Source organism: Lepisma saccharinum, chromosome 25 (genome assembly GCF_977018435.1).
Source record: "Lepisma saccharinum chromosome 25, izLepSacc3.1, whole genome shotgun sequence".
Classification (NCBI taxonomy): Eukaryota; Metazoa; Arthropoda; class Insecta; order Zygentoma; family Lepismatidae; genus Lepisma; species Lepisma saccharinum.
In genome coordinates, this window is record NC_139253.1 from 48,750,969 (window position 1) to 48,775,130 (window position 24,162).

At 39.7% G+C, this 24,162-nt stretch overlaps 1 protein-coding gene across 1 annotated transcript; it reads left to right on the top strand.

Annotated features, from left to right (window-relative positions):
* The first annotated feature begins 404 nt into the window (after positions 1–404).
* LOC145978773 (zinc finger MYM-type protein 1-like) lies at positions 405–10,494 on the top strand. The gene is made up of 3 exons (XM_083111589.1): positions 405–558; positions 8,780–9,411; positions 9,622–10,494. Exons 1-3 carry the CDS (start codon positions 405–407, stop codon positions 10,492–10,494), a joined length of 1,659 nt encoding a protein of 552 aa, XP_082967715.1.
* Positions 10,495–24,162: the final 13,668 nt, after the last annotated feature.

Here is a 24,162-nt window from a genome sequence, read left to right on the forward strand (position 1 = left end):
ATCTTTGATAGACATCTGGTATCCCAGGCCCAATTTTTGTACGGCCCATCTAATTTCGTATCTTTTTTTTTTGCACTAAATAGTCCAGGGGCATTTGTAATCCCATTTGTAGTCGAGCCTGCATACCCTCCTACCACTATGTATGGCCCATACGTAGCTGGTATTGTTGGCCGAAAGGGAAATATTCTTGCATGGTAATGGCCAAGAAAACGTACGAATGCCTCTGGTCGGGAGGACTGAAGTCTACCTGTTGCTCTGACGTAATTTGAGCACGTGACTATCGCAAGCAATGAGCAAAGCACGCTCGTTACACCATCTGTTGCTGAAAGTACGTAACCGTGCTATTGAGGAGACCTGTTTGTTTTTGTTTTGTTGCATATTTTGTAAAATAAAAGGAGAAAAATATGGAGGAGGAGGATAGTTCATTGGATTATGTTCCAGAAGAAGAGGAGAGTGACTGTAGTGAGTCTGAATATTCAGATATATCCGATGTGGAAGTTGAGGCAAAGTCTGTTGGAGTTTGGACATACGTGAAGGATCCTTTTAGTGATGCACGTGGTAATCTGTGTTATAAGTTTAAAAATGACTTCTGATTTTCATCCTGCCGTTGTGGCTGAAGAACTGTCAACACCTGGCAAATGTATTGAAGCATTTTTTAAAAATTTTTTTTTGCATGTTGTAAAATATTTGTGTGCATGGACTAACAAGAGAGCCGACATGGAGTACGCTAAATCGGATCATCCGATATTGACAGTTTTTTCAATATAGTTTGGATTTTCACATTTTTTCTTGTGTTTGTTTGATTTTCAACACCCCTTTACATGTGTCTGATGGAGTACTTAATAATGTTAATTCCAATCATTTGAGGGCCTCCTCGATGGCACAGTGGCAGCGTCGTCGTCTAGTAATCAAGGTCTCCCGGGTTTGATACCCAGTGCAGGCACATGGCACAGTGGTTAGGATCCCACTTTAAACTGTAGGTCCAGTCCTGATTAGCCTTACTGAGCATAAAGTGGACCTAAAACACCAAATCAATCACAATATCATAGATCATTTGCACTATTGCTAGGTGTTGCCTAATGCTCACTGCATAGCATGGTCATGGGATTATGCTCTCTATCTACAGGCTGGGATTCAAGAGATTAAATGAAGGAATGAAATTACTACATCTCTAGTGTACTACCATTTGTTTTGCCTGTAATTGTGGCATATTGCCTTTCTGACTTCATAAATCCAAGATTGCAACCAACGCCCTGACAAGAAATCGATCGTAACTCCTTTAAAATTCGTTTTTGACAATTTTGCAGAGCCATTTTTTTGTTAAGAATTGAAAACACAACAAAAAATATTCTTGCAGTTTTTTTCATATCTTCCACTGTTATGGAGATATATCCAGTGAAAGTATTTCGTAGCCTTTTCTGCCAGGAATCTAAGCAATATTTTACTCTTCACTTGACATTCCTGGATATATAGGGGAAAAAATTACTGTCTATCATATATTTTTGATGCTTACTATTGTGGTGCATAACTTGTGTGACGTTAAACATCTAAGGCATGTGTATGGAGGATGCCTTCATTTGGAGGCACGCAATCATATATTACTAGGTGTTTTTCTGGAAAATGTGTCCGAGACCATACATGGCGTGGGGAATCCAAGATGGCCACCATGGAGGTTCTGTACATAAAATATTGTCCACACCATTTAGAGTTCGTTATCAGATTTTTCCAGAGGCATTGTCTGTTAATAAATAACAAGTGAAAATAATAATAATTATTATTGTTATAACTACGTACTATGGTGAAGGAATAATAACGTCACCTTTGCTGTGACTACTGCAATGTCTTTTGAAATTTAAGCAGCTCTCCTGCTATCAAGATTAAGAATAGTTGTAATCATTTGGGAAACATCATACCATCAGTGGTCACTTTCGTCAAATTCCTCGTCATTTTGATCTGTCTTGTAAGTCATTGTTTTCACACTTTTCATCTGCCTACAAAGACACAGTTCAGTATGTTGCAGGGACTGATCCCGACACATGCATATACATTTCCTCTGTCTGTAACCACATGATGTCAACTGTAATATTCTATGGTACTATAGGTACAACAGAAACGTGCCAAGCAACAACACAACGAATTCCAATGAGGATGGTGGCAGTGGCTACCGAAATTAATAGAAAATAATGTAAAACAGCTTCGCGGAAAACGTGAGTACCTTAATTATAGGTAGTGTTAATATGACAGGAATGAATGACCTTCTTTTCATCCTCTAGATTTGCATGTGCCTTTTCTGCTTTTATTGTACTCCATACTTGGAAATATTTTGATAAAAGGAGTGAGGGTCACTTAGGCAGCAGCCTTCACACTATATATTAAAGATATCCCAGGTTGTGTAGGTACAGGAGTACTTGCAAAGAAGTGATTGTTGAATGCATTTGATTCCGCAGAAGATGATGTGCTTCAATATCTTGCAAATCTTTGTTTTGGATTCAATGAACATGATGACAGAATGAATGAATGAATTGAATTATTTTACTTTGCGTTTCTGCCACTTTTGGCTAATTTCAAAGGTGAGAATGAATGATGATAAGATGAAATAGGACAATCGCAAACACATGAACAGCACACAACTCGAGTCCCATGAGTCTAAACTCCAGAGCATTGTTAGTCTGCAAAATGCAGTCTTAGGGTGTAGCAGGGAGATTGGCATTTGAATGAAAAGGGTCACCCCGAACATGATGACAGAATTTTTCAGAAATGTTGATGGGGGTGAAAAGAAGAAAATGAGGATGAAAAGACTGTTGTTCCTGTCATATTCACACTATCTAGAGCTCCAGAGAATGTTGAATGAGGAAGTCACATATGATGTCATTACTCCTTTACCATAATAGGCTAAGTGTCCAAAAAACTAAGAATATGGAAGGGGAAGAGTTCACGATCACCACAAATATTTATCAAGGAGTGTAACTCACCTTATGTGCATAGGCAAGAGTAGTGCTAGCATGAAATAAGTCCTTGATTCAAAGGTAAACAAAACACAGTATATCAGACCTGCACACTTTGGCATTCAGTATTTCAGCAGGGTGCACCAAAGCTTTCACCAGGTTAAACCATGACGTCATCATTTACACCAGCCTCAAGAGTTGGTGTGGCTGGTGAATCAAAATAGCGTCTGCACTGAAACGTTTTCTGATTCATGATATGTGTTCTGTAGGCAATAGTATGGAATGTCATGCCGATTTTGTTGCAAGGAGGGTGAATAAACTGGATGCAGGCAGTGGCGTATGCAAGATGGGGTTATGGGGTTCAATCCCCCCCTTGAGATTGGGAAATAATATGAAAATTGCTGTGGAAAAAAATCAAAACGGCCAATTTACCACAGTCAAAGATTTGTGACAATACTATTACTACTGCTACTATGAATAATAATAATAATAATAATTTGAATTCTTATTTCCATGCAGCACGGAGAAAGGCCCTGCATTCCAACCCCACGCGTATATCAGAGTGAAAATAAACACAAATTCTTGAAAATAAAATATAAGCGTAACTGTGATTTCAAATAGGAAAAAGGTTGTTTTGTATCAGTTCCAACAATGTTCAATACACTGGCATACGCAGGATTTTTTTTCGGGAGGCTGGAATAGTAATATGGATAGTACGAGACTTCGTTTTGGAGGGCAGGAAGCAGAAAAAAATATTTCGTATTTTTTTTAGCTTTTCAGTCGATTAAAATTGTATTCAAAGACAAAAATGGTAATCGGACACACTTTAAAAGAGGTTTCGCATTTACACATTTTGATTTTTTAAAGTTCTTAACGGATTTTTATTTGAAAATTCTGATTTTCTCAAAATTTTAGTAGGGGCTGTAACCCCATCAGCCACCCCTCTACGTACACCAGTGTTCAATGAACATGTATTTTTTTGTGTGAAAAATGAGAATTAATTAAAAAAAAGTTCTTGCTTCGTTGTAAGCGGCTAATGTATAGACAAAGGCTAGGTGGACAATAATACAGTCACCAGTCTGCCTTCCCATTGTTGTAAGAACAGCGACACAATCCAGATGTGAATTATCGGGGACATTTTTTATGTGAGGAAGAAGCTGAAAAATTCCAACCAATTCCGGGAATTGGAACCTGGAACTCCGATGTGGTTGTCAGACGCTCTACCAGACCACAGCAGCTCCTTGGATGAGTTCCATACTTTGATTATTTCAATTAATTTTAATATATTTTCTTGCTTTTATGGATTTTCTTCACACTTAAAATGTCTCACCTCGTTGACCAGACAATTATTTCGTAACAAAGAAACAAAAAAATGCTCCCAGAATTTGATAAAAATCAAATGACTAAAAAGTAATTTTGTTCTATTGCTTCCATAAATACTATATATATGTAGATCTCTACTACTTAATAGTGGTAGTGCTATTAGTAGTAGTATTAGTAGTAATTCAGCTAATTAATTAATTATAATTATTGTTATTCCTTGATAAAATCCTGCATATGCTACTGGATGCAGGCATAAACCGTTGACATTTTTAATACTATTGCTTGCTTCTTCACTTTCACGAAAAGTGAAATAAAGTATGCAGATGCATCAAAATATGAGCCCATCTTCTGCTGCAACATGCAGGAAAGCATCCCTTTGCAATATTCAATATTTTTACAAAAGAATACCACTTAAATTTGTAGTGCACATGCAAAATAAGATGTCATTAAGTGAAAATATAATAATATTCATGAAATATCTTCTGTGATTTAGTCACTGATGATGAATTTTTCCTGATAAACTTGAATATGCATGTGCGTTCTGAATCTAACTTTCATTTGTTTCAGTATGAAGATTTCCAAATTTCACCAAATTTGAAGTCATTTTTGGTGCACCAGTCTGATGCATGCTGGTGAATTCTGGAAAGCACGGAAAGTGTGCACTGTATGGTAAGAACATGGCACAAAGATGTCAGTTGGACCCTTTTTTAAAGTGAAGAATCATCAGACACCTGAAAGTAGGTCAAACAGAGAATGAAGTCACAGCAGCGTCGACTGTGCCACAGTTATTTCCAGGCTGTACATAGTAGATGTTCATTATAAGCCAGTACAAGGTCGTCCACAATGTCAACACCACAACATGGCTTACATCTGGACTTAACTGCACGACAAAACGGGACGATGCCTGCAAGGCAACTGTCCTCAGAACTTGAAGCTGACTCAGAGTAGATTTTCTCTCACCAAACTGTGTACCGGAGACTCAGGACAGCTGATCCCTCTGCCAGATGTTCAGTAGTGTGTGTCCCACTTGATCCAGTGCACAGAAGGACCCATTTTACAGTGGAGTCAGTCAGCATTGATTAGGATGTGTGCATTGTGCCAAATTGTTGGATGACTATCTTGAAGATGATGAAGTCACCACATGGACTTGCCACCAAGGTCTCCAGAAATAAATCCCATAATGTATTAAGGAGATGAGTTGCAGCCTGCCATCCTCCACTAAGAACATTCCCAGAGCCCCGCACTGCTCTTCGGGGGGAATGGAACCAACTGCCCGTAGTTCTCTTGAACTAGCTTCTAAAGAGTGTGCTACGTAGTTGCAAGGCTGGGTAGGTGTTAGGGGTAACTATACTCCATACTATCATCTTTTTTCCGTTAAGGAAGTAATCTTCAATTTTCTTATTTTTTGCATGTGTGTCTTAGCACTAAAAGAATTGTTAATTTCATGTATTCTACTCTATTGTATACCAGATATTCTTTTCATTAATTTTCACTATGTTTTGTGCAGTTCTGGCACTTCATTAATAAAACATTTTCTCATATCTTCTTCATCCTTAACTTTTGGACACTACTGTAGTTACAAAAATGATAGTATTATATATTAACATACAACGCCTATGGAAAAATCTGATAAACAAACTTTAAATTAGGATATGGACAGTATTTTATGTGCAGAACCTCCATGGTGCCCATCTTAGATTCCCCATGCCATGTATGGTCTCGGACACATTTTCCAGAAAAACACCTAGTAATATATGATTGCGTGACTCCAAATGAAGGCATCCTCCATACACGTGTCTTCCCATCATGCAAAAACCCAACGAACTTACAAATGGTCAAAATGACTCCTAAAGGAGATATGGTTTCTTTGCAAATGTCTGCAGAGGCAGCCATCTTGGATGTTTAATGTCACAAAGGCCATGCACTACAATAGTATTTTTTTCCCTTTATATGCTGGAATGTCAAGTAAAATATTGCTTAGAATCCTTGCAGAAAAGGGTACAAAATAGTTTCACTGGATAGGTCTATATATCTCCATAACAGTGAAAGATGTGAAAAAACCTGTAAGAATTAATTTTTGTTCTGTTTTCAATACTGAACAAAAAATGTTTCTTCGCAAAATTGTCAAAAACGAATTTTAAAGGAGTTCTGACCAATGTCTTTTGTTAGTGCTTGAAGCAGGGCCATCTTGGATTTATGACGTTGCAGAGGCCATACCAAAACACCTGGTAGTACATGATTGTGTAGCACACTAGCAATGTATCTGGTACTAATTTCATCCTTTCATTAAAAAACCCATGGGATTATAAATACCACTGGTTTCTGACATTCAAGACTTGTGCCTACTACTTCTTTTCAAGTAGCTCCCCAATTGTCTTTACGGTGCTGGTCAACACCAACATTTTGAGATCTCTTCAGGAATGAAGTTTTAGATTTTTTTTTCAAGTCCACTTTATATACAGAAAGGCTAATGGGGACTGGATATACAGTTAAAGTGGGATCCGAACCACTACATGTCTCCATCATATATCAAACCATGGACTCCTTGATTCGAAGGCAATGACGTTATCACTATTGCCATAGGGAAGGTCCATCGGGGAATCAAGCTCAGGCTACGGCTACTTGCATCAGAGGAGAGAGTGCTAACCATTTGTCTACATTGAGCATGGTAGAACATGTGATGCTAAGAGGGATGTAGACGAAGCGAGAATTGGGATCTGGTCCGCGACAGAGACTGGTGTGTCGGCCTCTACTCATTCTTACACACATGTGCAATAGGTTTTCCAAGAAAATGCCCTCCTTCTTCTATACCTCACAAAGCAAACTGTTTTACGACTATTGCGTCTATTTCGAGAAACCGGAAGTGTATGTGACAAAACATAAAGTGTTCACCCATCAGTTTCAACACCTGCCGCAGTGGGGGATGTGCGTACATGTCTGCAACGATCTCCAATCAGAAGCCTGAGGAAACTTGCGTCCCAATTGTCATTTCCAGTGCTCATAAAGCTGTGAAAAAACTACCCTACAACCATATTGTGTTGTTGCTGTCCAAGAACAGCAAAACCTTGATAAGGATAAACGCTTGGAAGTACTGAAGGTGGTTTCGATCTCCCATCGAAGAAAATGGCATCAAAATTCTTGATTCTGTTTTTTTTTTTCCACTGATGAAGCTTGGTTCCATTTGAATGGTTATGTTAACACAACAGCCCAAGAAAGCAGAATATGGTCCACTGAAAATCCTCATGCGTTCCACGAGGTACCGCTCCATCGAAAAAAAAAAAACCTCTTGGAGAATGGTGTACTGTGACACATGAATATTGCGTTTACTATTGTTGTCAGGCTGTTTCTGTTTTCTGACATGACAACAATGAATAATATTAAACACCAACAAATGATCTAAAGCAGGCCCGTAGCTAGGCAGGGGCCAGGGGGGCTGAGCCCCCCCTGGCATTGTCGTCAGCCCCCCCCTGGCGTTGTCGTCAGCCCCCTGGTATTAGGTAAAACTATTGCATAATTTGTTTGCCGTGACAAGTGAAAATGTAGAGTGTGGATATTATTTGCTCATAACTTGATAGAAGGATACATTCACAGTACAAGAAGAGCAGCTATCACATTTGTTCATCTTGTTTATAAACCGAAGTTTAAGTAACGGGAAGTATTTAGAAGGTTCTCCAAATTTCTTCCACAGGGGATCTATGCACCTTCGCTCCCCCTCTTTTGGCTTTCCCTTGTAGCAGGTCCTTTCCATCTGCATCAAAGGTCATCGGCTCCCAAGTTTTGCGAAGGGAAGTTTTATTGCCCGGTCGGGGGTGGAATATAAGGGCTTGCCCATGCCCTGTCGGGGAAAAACATTGACAAAGACACTTCGTTGAGTTCTTCATTCGTGTAAAGAAGGTTTCGCGCTTGCGCGGGTGTTATTGTGTTTCGTATCTTCGTAAAACTGATTCGTGTGATAGTGAGTGGTTTTAGTGACGAATAATATAACCATGTTTCGTCCTTGGTGTGTAGTATTGTGATATTTTAACGATTCCCCAGCACCATGGATAAATTTATAATTCGTAAAAAAACATCTGAATCTTTGACCACGGCGACCACCGTACCTACTCTTTCCCCATCTACGGCTGCCTCCAATCAAGAAGAGGATTTCTTGCCTACAGAAGTAAAGGACATTTCCAAACCAGGTGAGGAAATTAAACAGCTAAAACTCAAACATTACCCCCGAAATGCTGATGGACGGTGTTTTCAAAGTGACTGGTTTAAAAGGTTCAAATGGTTAGAGTATTCGCAATTTCTAGATGCAGCGTTCTGCTATGCTTGTAGACAATATCGGCCTTTCGGATGCAAAGAAGTGGCCTTTACATCTAAAGGTTTTAAGAACTGGAAGGCAGCTCTCGATAAAACCAAAGCAGGGCTAGTGAAACATGATGCGACACTTACACACATAGAAGCAATGTCAAGGTGGGCAGAAAAGCAAAACCGTTCGTTGGTGGGAAAATCTATTTCTACACTAGTCAATCAGAATGTTCTTGAAAAGAATCAATATTATATCAAGAGCATTGCTGAAGTTATTCAGTTCCTTGCAATAAACGAATTGCCTCTTAGGGGAACGTACCACTTTGAAGAACATGAGGAACAAAGCCTGTTTCGAAATCTTTTCGAGTTCACGCTTCGAAAAGATGAGAAACTGGCAGACTGTTTTAAGCAGGTGCCTAAAAACGCATCTTACTTGTCCCCTGAAATTCAAAATGACATTATTGAAATAATGGCTGACATCGTACGTGAAAACATTGTTAGTGACATTAATGGTGCAGATGTTCCTTTGTATACTTTGCTTGAAGATGGTACACGAGATAAAAACAACAGAGAAAACGTAGCCATAGGAATCCGCTATGTAAAGAATGGGACAGTCATGGAATCAATTCTGTGCATAGAAACACTGTCAGCTTTTGATGCAGAGTCTTTTGCAGATCTAACACTAAATATTTTTCAGAAATATGGTTTGGATAGTGCGAAATTGCTCAGCCAGTGTTTTGACGGGGCTTCAGTTATGAGTGGGAAGAAAGGGGGTGTGCAAGCTTTAATCCAGCAACGGCTTGGGCGTCTAATTCCTTACGTTCATTGTTTTAACCGTCGGTTACATCTGGTAATTGTTAAATGTGTGGATGAAATTTCTCCAATTAAACACTTTTTCGAACAGAGTTCCATGTTGCGCAATTTTCTAAAAAAGGGAAAAGTTGCCATTTTATACGAGGGGAGAAGTCTTTCGCGACTTTTAGAACAACGTTGGTCAGGACATTTAAAAATGACGAGAACAATATTTGAAAACTACAGAGATATAATTCATGTTTTGCAGTTGGTGAAAAATGGAAATTTTAACGGGGATGACGTAGCAGCAAGTGTTGGTTTGCTTGTAGTCATTAGCAAACCTCAGTTTCGGTTTTGCTTAGTGTTCATGAAAAAGATCCTTGAAATATTAAGCCCAGTTGATAAAATGCTTCAAGCACGTAATGTTCATTTGGATGCTGGTAGAAAGATGATTGAAGCTGCCACAGAAACATTAAGGAGCATGCGTCAGGAAGATGTGTACGAAGGCATTCTGCAAGAAAGTAATGTACTGCTAGAAGAGGATGGAATTCATGACGAGATTGTTGAGCACCCCACAAGAAAGAGAAAACGAAATACACAGTTGCAAGACTTCGTTATCACTGACGTCCTAGGAGAGGAAAAGCTCACATCTCTCACACAAATATTCTACGAATGTTTAGATCTTGTGCTAACAGAAATAAATAGACGTTTTACCAATAACGACGACTTATTGGAGGCTATATCATCGGCTGAGTCCCTTCAATTTAGCAACATTGAATATTTATCAGCCTTTGGAATCACCATTCCGTCAAAAGAGGAACTAACTGTTGCCAATGCATATCTCAAGAAACTGGATTCCCCTGATACTTTTAAAGAACTGTACAAAACTAGAATGGCCTACGAAGACACTTATGCTCTACTTGCTGGCATAAGAACTTTTGCATGCAGTACAGCGTTGTGTGAATCCACTTTCTCTGTGTTAACCCGCATCAATAGCCCTCAGAGACTGTCAATGTGCAGCAAGCGCCTGGCAAATCTTGTTTTTCTGGCATTTGAGAAGAAACGAGCATTGAACATAGATATGTCGAGACTGCTTCACAGGTTCAACAACATGAAGAATCGCCGACTCCAACTTTTTTAAGGCAGAGGTATGTACTGTAGTCACTATTATTGAATATTGTGCATTTTTCATATGCTAACTAACTAACTCTCTAGCCTTCTTAAACCCGAAGGTTCATGGCTGCAGCAACACAGGCCTTCTATCTTTCCCTATCTTGAGCAAGATCTATATACTCTTTTCCATCCCTACAGATTTCCCTTAGGTCCATCTCAACGTTGTCCCTCCATCTTCGTCTTGGCCTTCCTACAGGTCTCTTACCATCAGGTTTCCCAACAAGAATCCTGTAAACTCCTCTTTCCTCTCCCATTCGTGCCACATGGCCTGCCCACCTAAGTCTTCTTGATTTAATTATTCTAATAATATCTGGACATTAATACAAATTATGTACTTCTAAATTATGTAACCTTCTCCACTCACCTGTCTCCTCATCCCATTTAGGTCCAAAGATTTTCCTAAGGATCTTATTTTCAAATACTCTCAATTTATGTTCCTCTTTCAATGTAAGGGACCAAGTTTCACATCCATATAATACTACAGGCAAAATTACTGTTTTGTATATTTTAACTTTTAGTTTCTTAGATATTAAACGAGAAGACAAAAGTTTATGAAGAGAGAAGTAACATGCATTTTTCATATGGGATACAAATATTTGTGTAATCAAAAGTGTATGAAGTGTTTAGTAAGGAATGAGGTCAGTAGCATTCAATTAACACTTCGAGAGATGACCGTGTTTTAGAAGATATTGAAAAAGAGGGTATTATTTGTATTATTTCTTTAATGCTTTATATTAACTTAATGACCCCCTTAACACACACAAAATAGCTTACCTTTATTTAATGTGAAACGTTTTTTTAAAAAGTCACCTGATAAACCGTGAGCCCCCCCCTGATAAACCCTGAGCCCCCCCTAGAGATCAATTCTAGCTACGGGCCTGATCTAAAGACGTCCCTTTACCCCGGAAGTGTTCATTTAGGATCAACATCACGTGTTCACCCTCTGTATTACGTTCGTAAAACTTCCTCGACCTCTTCACATCATAGGCGTGCGCAGCAGTGGCGAAGCTCCTATGAGGCTTAGCCTACCCCAAAAATGTTGAAATTAAAATGTTCTTGTACCCTGTAACAATCAAAGTTCATTAAAACGAATTAAACTATGTAATCCGAACGTTTGGTTCCGCCGATCTTTCCAGATGTCTCGGCACTCAGGCCAGAAAGAGCAGAGCGCGTTCGGTCCGAACTGTGAGGCTTTGGACGAAAAGCTTCGCGGTAAAAGGCATCTACAGCGTGAGTTCTGTGTAGGTGGGAGTTGAGGGGACTGCCGATTCGCTGGGCGAAAGCGGCTAGCCTCAGATCCAACCTACTGTACTTCTAGTCTTCTTGTGCAAAGTGCGTCGTTCACGCGCTGCATTGTTGAATGTTAATTTACTTCAAGTGCATGCGCGCGTGTGTTTGTGTGTGTGTAACATAGTATATTTATGTTATAAAAATATAATACTGTGAAATTATGTGTTGAAAACCAGTAGCGGCTCGTGCCTAAAATAACAGGTGAAGAAGTATATTTATAGGCAATGAAAACAAATAGTAAGTGCCAGTGCCCCCCCCCCCCCAATTTAAAACGTCTTTTTTGTCTTCATCCGTCCATCTGGAAAATGGTGTCTGCAACAAATTACACACTAAGTCATTTACTGGGTTCATTGTAGAAACCACAGCTCAACACATGAACACAACACACGATAGGAAACGCGAAACACACACGCGGAACAAGATCTCGCGAGAACGCGAAGATTTTGCCACAAGCACTGGATGCGATGTTTTCTCCGACGAGAGAACTGCTTCATCTAGAAGGCGACACCCGTTCAAGGCCAACGCTAGGTGACGTCACCGTTGCCATGACAACCGGCTAAGTTTTCCGCAACCTAGCGGTGTTTGCTCTTGGGTTGGGACGAACTCAATACGTGCGTAGCGCCGAGCGGCGTGTTATTTGAGTATTATCGTGTGCGTTCTGCTGGGAAATAGTTTAATTTAACAAGCAAATGAAAAATGTCAATATTAATTTGAAAATTAGGTGAAAACATCTGCACTTGTTGCACTTGGCCAGACGCCACTGTTGAAAACTCTAAGAGGATTTGCAGTGAAATATGTGTAAGTGAACAAGACTTCGTGGCTCTTAGATGCCTAACCTACGAAATCTTGGACACACCGACTGTACAAATGGAAATACGTTTTGGAGATCTTGAAAAGATAAAGAAAGAAGAATGAGCACCCTCGAGAGAGCAAAAAATTATCTTCGTAATTCAATGAAAAATGAAAGATTAAGTTCTCTCAGTACAATAGCCATTGAAAAAAACTGGTTAAAGAACTTTCTATTGATCAATGCTTCAAGGAAGGAGTAATTGATAGTTTTGCAACCAACAAGAATCGACACATGGACCTGCTGTATATAAAAAAATATAAGATTAGCAGATTTTTCAGCCTACCCAGTATTTACGCCTTAGCTTCGCCACTGGTGCGCAGACCCTCTGATTAGGTGGGGAATCCTTGATGAATGTTCAGTCGGGAAGGAAGAACCTCATTTCATCTAACTGTTTTAGTTTTATCGCATTGATGTGTGCGTGCGTGCGCGCGCGTGTATAAATTTAAACATACAAGGTCCGCCCATAAAAAATACCCGAACTTTTTTTTTGAGGAAAGAAAACAAGTAATTACCTTTAAATGACTTTATCACCTTCAAAATAATCACCAGAGGAGGCAACACACTTTGACCAGCGTTTGTACAGGTCTTGGAAACACTGTTGATCTGATAGTCATTGACAGTAAGTGTTCGCAAAATACGCGTAACATTTAATTTAATGTCCGCGACGTCGTCAAATCTTCGCTCTTTCATAGCCATCTTAAGCTTGGGAAAAAGGAAAATATCAGCAGACGATAAGTCCGGAGAATATGGAGGGTGATTGATCACTGTCACTGAATGCTTAGCAAGGTATTGTTGTACAGACAATGCGGTATGAGGCCGAGCATTATTGTGTAACAGAAACCATTTGTGCGAGGCACAAAGCGAGCACACACTTTCCTCATTTGCAGGTCCTCGGTTAAAATTAACCTACAGCTTTCTTTTCTGATATGAAGCATGTCTGACAGTTGCTGCGTGGTTAAACGTCTATCACCTCTCACCAGTGCACGAACTTTCTCCACATTGTCGTCATTCCTTGACGTTGAAGGGCGTCCTGAGCTTCGTTCATCCTCGACACTTTCACGTCCACCTTTGAAACGATTGTACCACTCATACACCTGGATTCTTGTTAATGCTGCATCACCATACACTGTCCGTATCATTTGTAACGTTTCGGTAAATGATTTACCCAATTTGTAACAAAACTTAATGTTGTAATGTTGTTCCATCTTGGTGCGCGTATTTTGTACGCCGCCTGCACACGACAAGCATCTGACGCACACTTGCTCCGATACCGACTGCTTGTAACAGGTTGAAACATGTACTGACGGGACGTTTCGATATAGCTCTTTGCAGTGTTGCCAGAATACGGCACCTTTTTATTTGGTTTTGTTCTTTCTTTTTGACAGTTCGGTTTCTTTATGGGCGGACCTTGAATTATTTAAATACAGTACATAATCAATTCATCCACCTCATAACAAACCAAACGCAAAAAAGATATAAATTGTCTCTGAAATATGCGCGCTCCTTTTCCTCCGAACAATTGTTCACGCATTTAAGACAAAACTGTTTAGCAGCAACAGTCTGAAGTACATAGTTGTTCTTACTTCTCTCTCTGGTAATTTGCAATGCATTGCAGAAAACAAACTACGAGCAAAGCGAGCAAGAACATTTTTAGATCCAAATTTTTGCAATTTTTTTCTTATATTCTGCTAGTCTTGCTTTCTTTTACTTCAATGTTTGCTCCCTTGTCCCCTAGAATTGATTTCTGTCCAAGGTTGAGGGGGAGGGGCAATATCCCCCTGCACCGCTGTGGTCGCGCCAGTGCACGCCTTCCCCCGTAGTTGCTTTGAACTTTCATCGGCTTGAAAATACTTAATTTTCTTTGTAATATCGTTTAATAACGGCGATAAGATTCCTCTTCACTAACCTCCCCCTTATAAAACGAATGTCAACCTAAAAGTATATATTTCACAATTGGATTTCAGTCATAGTAATTTACATTAATTATTATAATGCGAATGCAGGAATGCGATAATTTCAAATTCAAGTGGTGTCTTTTGAGGGGCAAGATTACTAGGTATTATCGGCGTAATATGCCCCATGGAAAAAATATCTTGCTTGTCCCTCCGTTGAAAAGACGTACTTGATTAGGGAGGGGGATTGCCCTCTTTGCTCCCCCAGTGGGCACGCAATGCGAAAAATATGGGAAAAAAGGAAAGAGGCGCGTTGGCATGTTTCAGACTAGGTGGATGGAAACAGTTAAGGAAGAAAAACGGTGAAGGAGAAACGATATGTTCTTTGTGCGATGGAGAGGAGACTGATGGCCGCGTGCACCAACGCCGATTATTTCTAAGTTCAGATGAACGAGATCAATTTTAATCCATTCGAAATGAACTTGGTTTAAAGATTTGCATTGCACCAACGAAAAACGACGTTCACGAGATTCCGTTCAAATGATCCGAGATTAATTTGTAAGGCTATACCTGATTGGTTGGCTAAAACAAATGACAATGAAGAACCACACCGAGTAGTGTGATGTGTTAAAGTATCAACGTGTAGGAGAAGAAAGTAATTCGGGCCGCAAATTTATCTGAATTTGAGAAATGTACTGATCAATCTTGTCGACGAGTACAAGGATGTAGTAGGGTGTAAAGAAATAATAATATTAAAAAAGAACTGACGGCACAAGACAAAAGGATAAGGAGAAAGCATGGAACCTTCTTCTACAGGACTTCAATGCCTTACAAAATGCATTCGCAAGAGCACAGCGTACGCTGAACCTCGCCCGCTCAATAAAGATATTTTATTATTATTATTACTGTATTATGGTAAGTATTTGAATTTTTCATGTCTTAATTCTTATATATTTATATTGTCGTGTCGTGTAAATAGCCAGTAACATGTATTTTCGTAAATTTATACAATCATATTTCCAACACCATGCTATGCACCATGTAGCAATATCGTAACAATGCTCTGTTCTAATTTACCTTGCACTTGCACATGTTTTGTGTCTGTGATAGAAAGTACAGTATTTAGAAACATTTCGACTTTGCACCACAGAACCACAAATTATTATTATTATTTTGGCAGTTTTTAGTTTACTTTAGACATTTCTCGAATTATCAGCATTGTACATCCAACATTACTAGCGTTTGAACGCCCTTGATATCACTTTCCGCTCTTTTTATATTCAAAACAACTGCCTGCAGTCGAAGCGTCAGTATCGTGAACCAGGATCAGACACCAAAACGGTCGCGAATGGCCGATCAGAAGATAAACTCGTTTTGATGTTCCTAGATCGCGATCAAGTGTTGAACCGTCTTCGCGCAATGTAATTTTCCAGTGATACTTTCCCGATCCGAGTTTAAAATTTGATCTTCGTTCGTGCACACGGCCACAACGAGCATATCCTCCTGAACTGCCCTTCTACACGTGACCTAAGGGACAAGTTTCTGAAAAGCTTAATAGGCCTTGAGCCAGGAAAGTTGTCGGTACCACTCGGAGGGATGGGTCCTCATATGATTTTTTGGTAAGGTTAGGATGCCTAAAGATGGAGAATATGTGATAGCATGTTTTAACTCTTTGCTTTCTGTTTGATTTTTTTTGATTTGTTGTTTTAAGTCAACTTTATGCACAGTAAGGCTAATCGGGACTGGACCTACAGTTTAAAGTGGGTTCCGAACCACTTGTGCCTCCACTGGGTATCGAACCCGGGACCCCTTGATTACAAGGCGAGGACGCTACCACTGCGCCATCGGGGAGGATCTCTTTGTTTTCTGTGTGTTATCACTATTCCCAAGATACCTTTATGTAAATGGAAAGTTAATGATAATTTTTAATATTGTGACTTTTACTATTAGAAATAACAATTACAGTAATTTTGATATAAATTATTAATGTTGATGATAATGATTTTGATTATAACAATTACAACAATTAAAATATATCAATATTTTAATAATTTAATTAACAAGTTGGACGGGATATAACACCATTACAGGTTTTCACTGGCTATTTGCTTATCATTAATGTCGATATAGTACCTGACTTGGCAACTGAAGTGCACAGTTGTGAGAATGACAGTGTAAGAGTTCATGGAGGATTTCATTTGATTTCATTTATTTTACTTCGCTTTTTGTGCCACTTTTGGCTAATTTGCGAAGATGGGAATGAGTGATGATATGATGAAATTGATGAATGGACACTTACAAATATCCATGCCCAGGCCAGGATTAGAACCCGGGACCCCTAGCTTCGTAGCGCGATGTGCTAACCACTCCGCCACAGGGGCCGGCATTTCATGGAGGAACCTGGGCAAGTGATTACAATGCAAGAATCGATGGTATGGAGAGACACAGAAAAGATGGAAGCTGGAGAGACGCAGTGAGAGTCCTTGGAGTGTCTCCTTAAAGTGTCATTTCCCGCCTGTAGATTCAGTTCGAAATGACGGGAAATTTATAACGCAGGCAGGCAGGTCAAGGCCATTTGTGAGCAACAACAGCAAAAGACGACAGAATGCAACGGAACTCAATATGCCCTTCCCACAGCAACAGAGTGCATGTGTCATCTCAAACTATCTGCAATCACTTTCGTGAAGATGGCCGCACGACACCGTGAAGTTTTCAGTCCATAGTAGAAACTTAGCAGAGGAACGTCGCAATTTGGTAAACACCGAATGGAGTAGGGGTTCAGTTTCCAGTTTGGCAATAGCCGTGCCTAATCTGGAGGGAATGTGGAACACGCAGAAACCCTGCTTTTGTGTCAGAAACATTCTAAAATGGAGGTGCTAGACTGATTGTATCGGCTGGACTCAAAATTGTTGGACGTATGGACCTCCACATTATCCAAAATGGCAGTCTGACGGTCCCTAGTTATATGGACGAGATCCTCAGACCTCTTTGTATGCCGTGCGCAGATGCAATTGGTGATCATTCCCTTTTCATCGACGATAATGCTCGTCCTCGCATAGTTCTGTTGTGCACAACATGCCAGAGGACAAGGGAATTGAGAGTATGGAGTGACCAGCATGCTCACTGGACTTAAATCTCATTGAGAATGTCTGGGATGCGCATGTTAAAAGCATTGCAGGTAGGCCGACACCTCCCTCAATCCTTCTAGAGCTGAAGATTGCCCTGAGTGAAGAGTGGCGAGTAATCCCCCAAGCTCTTATCGATCAACTCATCGAGTCCATGCCACACAAATGTGCAGCTGTGTTGGCCGTTCGAGATCCCATGCAATACTAGGGGCGAGTTACTGCTATGACCATGTTCGTATGAGCTGTTCTATTGCTGCACACATTACTCTATCGTGAAGCACATCACGTGAGCATTGGGTCAAGCGACTGTAGGGTCTCTCTGTTACCGCTTCCACCTGGGAAGAACTGCCTCAAGAAACATGCCTAACGTGCGAATTATCAGGGCACTATAAGCAAGAGATGTCACCTGAATGATCCATGTACACATAGTCCAATTGGGAGAGGATGCAATTGAAATAACACGATGGAGCAGAGCAGCTGGTAATAGATTGGACGGAGTGGCAGCCAGCACGTAAACCTGTGTTTGATATACTAGCCAGTGGCGATGCGTGACATTTTTATGTAGTCATCGCAAGATTTGCCAATCGTCAGGGTCGATCTTTCAACGGAGAGGCGAGGGGGGGGGGGGCACAATATTTCTCTGCGATAAACGCCAAGGTCACTGCCAATTCAATGTAAAAGCTCGTACCACAGACCTTACGACTACAAAAGACTATCCCATACGACGAGAATTATTAAATATCATGCAAACATCTCAATTGTCGCGTTTAAAGGTAAGAAGAACCTTTATGGTTCGCCGCCAATTGTTGTTTTGATAATGAAAAGCAGATTCATATCATTCAATGTGTGCTATTCCTCTTAACAAGTGTAAATAGTAGACATTCGAGTGGTGTCCTCAGGATTTTCGAAGAGGGGGGGGGGGCGGTTACGTGTACTTTTTATTAGTCATTCCTGAAGTCCTCATTTTGCCATCTTTTCCTGCCTTTTCTTTCTTCTTTTTTTCTTCAAAGAATATTGAGGCTAAGCAGAATTATGATCCTCACCACCCCTCCGTGAGCACGCCACTGGACACTCCGAAGAATCTTGATGACTCCAGACAAACCCTGCCGTGGCTGTAGACATGGGGATGGGAGCTGAAAAAAGGGCCTGTTATGACCCAGACCTTCAAGAGTGGGGGAAAGTACAGATCGTTGGACCTGTCTGCCTGTTCGGAAGCGTTCAGCTGTTCTCGGCACCGGCAGAGACCAGAGAGATTCGCACCATTCTGCGATGAGCTGGGCCGACGAACCACATTACCTTCAATAGGAGTATTCTGACTTATTATTTTTACTGCTTCTCCAAAATATATAAAATGCAATATTTTTATTATTTTGCTTGGTCATCGCCGCATCTCCCGATGACCGGACGCCTCGCCTCTGCTACTAGCTTCCAACTCCATTAGGAACTTCAAACTACCGACGCGTGTCTTCTGTCTAAGTAACATCAAATGCACTGACAAGCGCAGACTTCCCTCATGTAATAATAAATGAGTGATGACACTTTATTCAGAAGATGACGATGAATAAAAATAGTGAATTTTGTTTATGTTCAATCATAACAAACATGCGTATGTAAGATTTAATAACTATTATTATTGAAAATTGTAAGTAAAAGTTATGCATCTAATCTTTGTCAGTATAAGGAATACCATAAAGTTTTATTAGTATTGTTAAAATTATTGGTGGGGGCTCTGATCATTGAAATAAATTAATGAATGACTCACTCTCTCCCATTTTAAAGTTTTGGCCTCAGTGTTCGGAATCTCATAAAAGCCCATGAATTCCTCAAAAATATCATTTTTTTTATTCACAGTTCGAATGCAGAATATTAATTGTCCACGGATGGATTTGTCACAAGTTTCGTCAACCATAATAGCAAAATATTCCCGACTTTTAATATCTGCTACCACGGAGCGCAAAACAGATCTCCCTAATATATCAAAGATCTCGTTCTGCATGTCATGTCAGAGCCATTTGTAGCCCTAACGTCCCATCCACTCTCCTAGTTCATGCACATCTTCTTTTGACACTCTTTAGTAAAAATGTTAACAATACTCACAATTATATACTTAGTATATAGTAATAAATCATGTGTTTTGCTGTCTCTGGTCATAGCCCCCCCAAAGTTGATGGTTTAGCGGTCTCAGTCCCCCAAAGTTGATGGTCTAGAACATTTCAAATGTGTAATTAAAGTTAAGTTCATGTGGTACAATTCAGAGTAAACTTTACAAGAGAAGCAAAATAATACATTAGATCCTCTTAAGCAAAATTATTTGAGGGGCTCTGCTCCCACATCATTAACATTGAGGGGGCTCTAACCCCCCCAAGCCCCATGGAGTCGGCGCCTCTGGTATTATAAGGATTCAATTATTATTATTGGACTTAATAATTATAATTATTGTAAATTACAATCAATTTCATCAGTCTGTTGAAATTAAATGTATTTATTCAAATATTGTGATGAATTTATATGCTATTTATAAAAAATGCTGAAGACCATTATTTTTCGGCTATGGTTACTAATTCAATAATATTATATAAAAAGCAAAGAGTTATGAGATGCTATCACACATTTTCCATCTCTAGGCATCCAGACCTTGCAAAAAAATTATATGAGAACCCATCCCCCCGAGTGGTACCGATCGCCTAAATTTGAGGTCCTGGCTCATGGACTATAACAGAGAGGGAGGTGATAGAAGTGATATACTATAGAATAAAGACAAAAGAAGCGGGACAACAAGTGGAGAAATACGAGAACGGCGGAGGAAGCTATTAGAGAAGGCAGCGAAATTAGTGATCAGACTCCAACCGAGCCATCTTTATAGTGCAACGTAAAGTGTAAACATCCCTTATCACATGACGAAGAGGGGAGAATGGAAGTGTGAAAGACAGCCCGAGGAATAAAAGGGAAATAGTGCAAAGGAGGAGTTTGTGTGGGAAGTGAAAGATTGAAATACAGGAATATAGAGACTGGAGGCCAAAGGAACCGGAGACATAACTTTATTTGCATGTGCAATATTTGGATTGTTAAACTATGCTTATTATGTCTAATCTTCTTATGTCTGATCAACTACTAAGAGTTATTTGTATATTAACTAAAGAGGGTACAATATTAATACATGACTTTAGGGGAAGATAAAGTGCGTGTAAAGTAAAATTTATGTAGTGCGTACAGCGTACAGCTCGCACAAGTAAAATGCAAATAAATACAATACAATGCATTAGTAAAGTTGGCGCTGCATGCAGTAGCAAGTTACAGTCAGCGTGGGCGATTGCATACCAGAATGACCGTGAAAGCCATGAGCACAGCAATGGACTTAAACTAAAGAACAGTTTGATGTAAGCAGTCGTTTTCTCCACTTCTCCACATTCAACGGCAACAATGTTACGCTAAAATTACGTCTCGCCATTCTGGTATTCAATTATCCACGCTGCAACTGCAACTTGCTGCAGCATGTTCAGCGCCATCTCTGCTAATCTGCTCGGGCAAGTGACTCTTCCTGAAATGATAAAATGAAGTTTCAAGTCTAACATACCATTCACCAATCCCCTCTACATTGTACAGTAACACACTACATTTTCTTCAAACGTGTAGCCATATTTATGGCTCACCCTGTATGAATTCATATGCGTGCGCGCAATTACCAGCTCCCCAGAGAAAAGTTTTGGCTCTGCGTATGCCTGTGACCACTTCTGGTTCAAGATATTGAATGTGTATGGAAAACTGTGCAAGCCAGAACCTCACAAGGAATGTGATAGTGTAACTTATAAGTTATAACAGTAGCGTGATGCAAAATTGCTCAAGGGACAGGGTGATGGAATAAGTGCCGATGCTAAGGTTGGGCAGAGCAGTAGGTGGGGGAGGGAGGGGCAGTAGCTCCGGACGCCGAACGAGAAAAAAAATGGAAAGAAGCAAACGTCACAGCACCCCATGAAAGTAGCTATTGGTTGGTTGATTTTGTGTTTTAAGTCCACTTTATGCACATTAAGGTTAGTCGGGACTGGACCTACAGTTTAAAGTGGGATCCTAACCACTATGTGCCTCCACCGGGTATTGAACCCGGAACACCTTGATTACAAGGCGACGACGATACCACTGCGCCATCGGGGAGGCACCCCATGAAAGTATTGGGTTCCTATTAAACATTAATATTATTATCAGTTTGCCAAAAGAGTGGATTCTAAAGTGTTCTTGCATGCTTCACTCTCGATAAATTATTTTCTGTAAGTTAAAAGGTATGTGCCCAATTCGGCGGAGGGGAGCAGCAAATTATATTCCCATCCTGGGCGCTGAAATATCTGCTGCGTCTCTTAGGCTGGTCAGGAGGAAGGGCCTGTTTTATTTAACAGTGTTAAATATATTACAGTCCATGTACTAATCATGCACGAAGAAACTTTGAGTGTATGTTTGACACTACATAATCACAAAAATTCCGAAGTGGGTTTTTACTTCAATAATATCCTTCACAATAACAAGACAAACACGACTTTCTTACATCAGCCCAACGTATAGGCTATTAATTAAACCGAAAATAAAACATATTTTCATAATATATCTCTCGAGACGCCGGGATCTCGGGGTGAAAACTAGAACTGTCCCGGCAAATAGGAACGTTACGTCACGCTAGATGACCATAAGGAGACAGTGTTGGTAGTAAGTTCTCTGTTTTGCCATCTTTCCCAACGTTCAACTTTTTTTTTAAAAAATAATAAAATAGAATGCTGGTGCTAAGGAAGGGTTATAGCCACTATGAACCCTCCTTGGGCACGCAGGTGGCAGTGGACGTACATTGTTATCTCGACTAGGCCGACGCGAGGGCAGCTGTTTTCCAATTTTCCTCTGGTCTCAAAAAACCGCTATATCAGTCCAAAATCTGAAAAAATACATATGCTTAGAATTCATTACAGAGCATTCATGTGAATCTTCATGTGATTTTCTTTCGCTCTTGTCTAGATATTATCAATAGTTTAATAGACTTACGTAGCCACGAAACTATTGAGAATATCTAGGCAACACGAAAACAAACCACACGAAAATTCATATGAATGTAATTTTTAAGATTTTGAAATAAAATAGCGATTTTTTAATTTTTTTTTTAAAGAAAGAGGAAAATTAGAAAACAGCTGCCTTCAAAGGTTCAGCCGAGCCTTAACAAAAAGCCAAGCTTACAATAGAGGAAAGTGTCCTGAAAATGCCATGCATAAATTGAGCTCAAGATTTTGTGCCGTATCTTTCTCAGACTCTGGCCATTACGATCAACCATCTGCTGTGTAACGGTACTTACGTTATTTATGTGGAAGTGGCACAGAATTATTATTGCAAGATCTCATCGCCCTGTTTCTGATTTCCTCATGCGTAACTGAGAAGTCTTTGACAGGAAAGGAAGCCTGCGAGCAGTTATTTTGCAATGGATGCATTTGAAGACGTGCAAAAAAAGAAGAAAATTGCCATTTAAAATCGACCGGAAGTTTAATCTTGTTTACTCTCTTTCTTGTTGATTATTTCTTTTACTACCTTTTTCTCTCTCTCTTTTCTCCTTTACTCTCTCTCTCTCTCCTTTCTTATTTCTTTTATTTTGTCTTGAGTTTCTATTGCTTTCTCTCGCACTCTGTTATAATTCTGTTCCTCTTCTCAATCTGATTTCTTGCATTATATCACTTTATTACTCCTATATCTCTCTCTTTACTGTAATTTCTCACTAATATTCTTTTATTTATTTTTCTGTCTACCCCCAATCGCACTCGTTTTCATTTCTCCTCCTCTTTTTACTGTGATTTCTTACCATCATTTTTACTATTATATATTTCTGTCCATCTCTATCTCCTACTAGTTTTATTCATTCCTCTTTACTTCTTAGAGTGAGATTACTTTCGTAACTTCTCTGGCTGTTTTGCATTGGCAGCTTTGGAGCGAGTCATAAGTCCCGGAGCAGCCAATCAACAAACGAGCCGCTGGCGTCATCTCTACCCAGCACCTATCGCTATCTCTGTTGCTCGCGCTCTGGACTGTTGGTAGGCTCACGAACTGGACTCGCGCGGTCAGCTGGAGTTGTTATGAAAATAATCTGACTCTACTATCATCCTTTTATTTTTCGCACTATCTCCCACTAGCATAGATAGCTCTCTCTAACTTCGATCGCTTATAAAATAAGAATTGTAAGATATATTTACACCTAGCTAACTTTGTTTGATGACGTATTCAGTAGCAGAGCACCTTGAAATGAATATGTATTATTTTGATTTTTGATAGACTTCCAGCTTTTAGTGCTCACTATTGTCTCCATATTTTGATTACTCTATACACAGCGATAGAAAGCAATAATTCCAACAGACTAAACCATATCTGACAACATAAGCAAATGTTCCTTGAACTTTGATAATCATTATTTCTATGAAAGTTTTACATTACTGACACTACATTATACATATCATATTATTTGT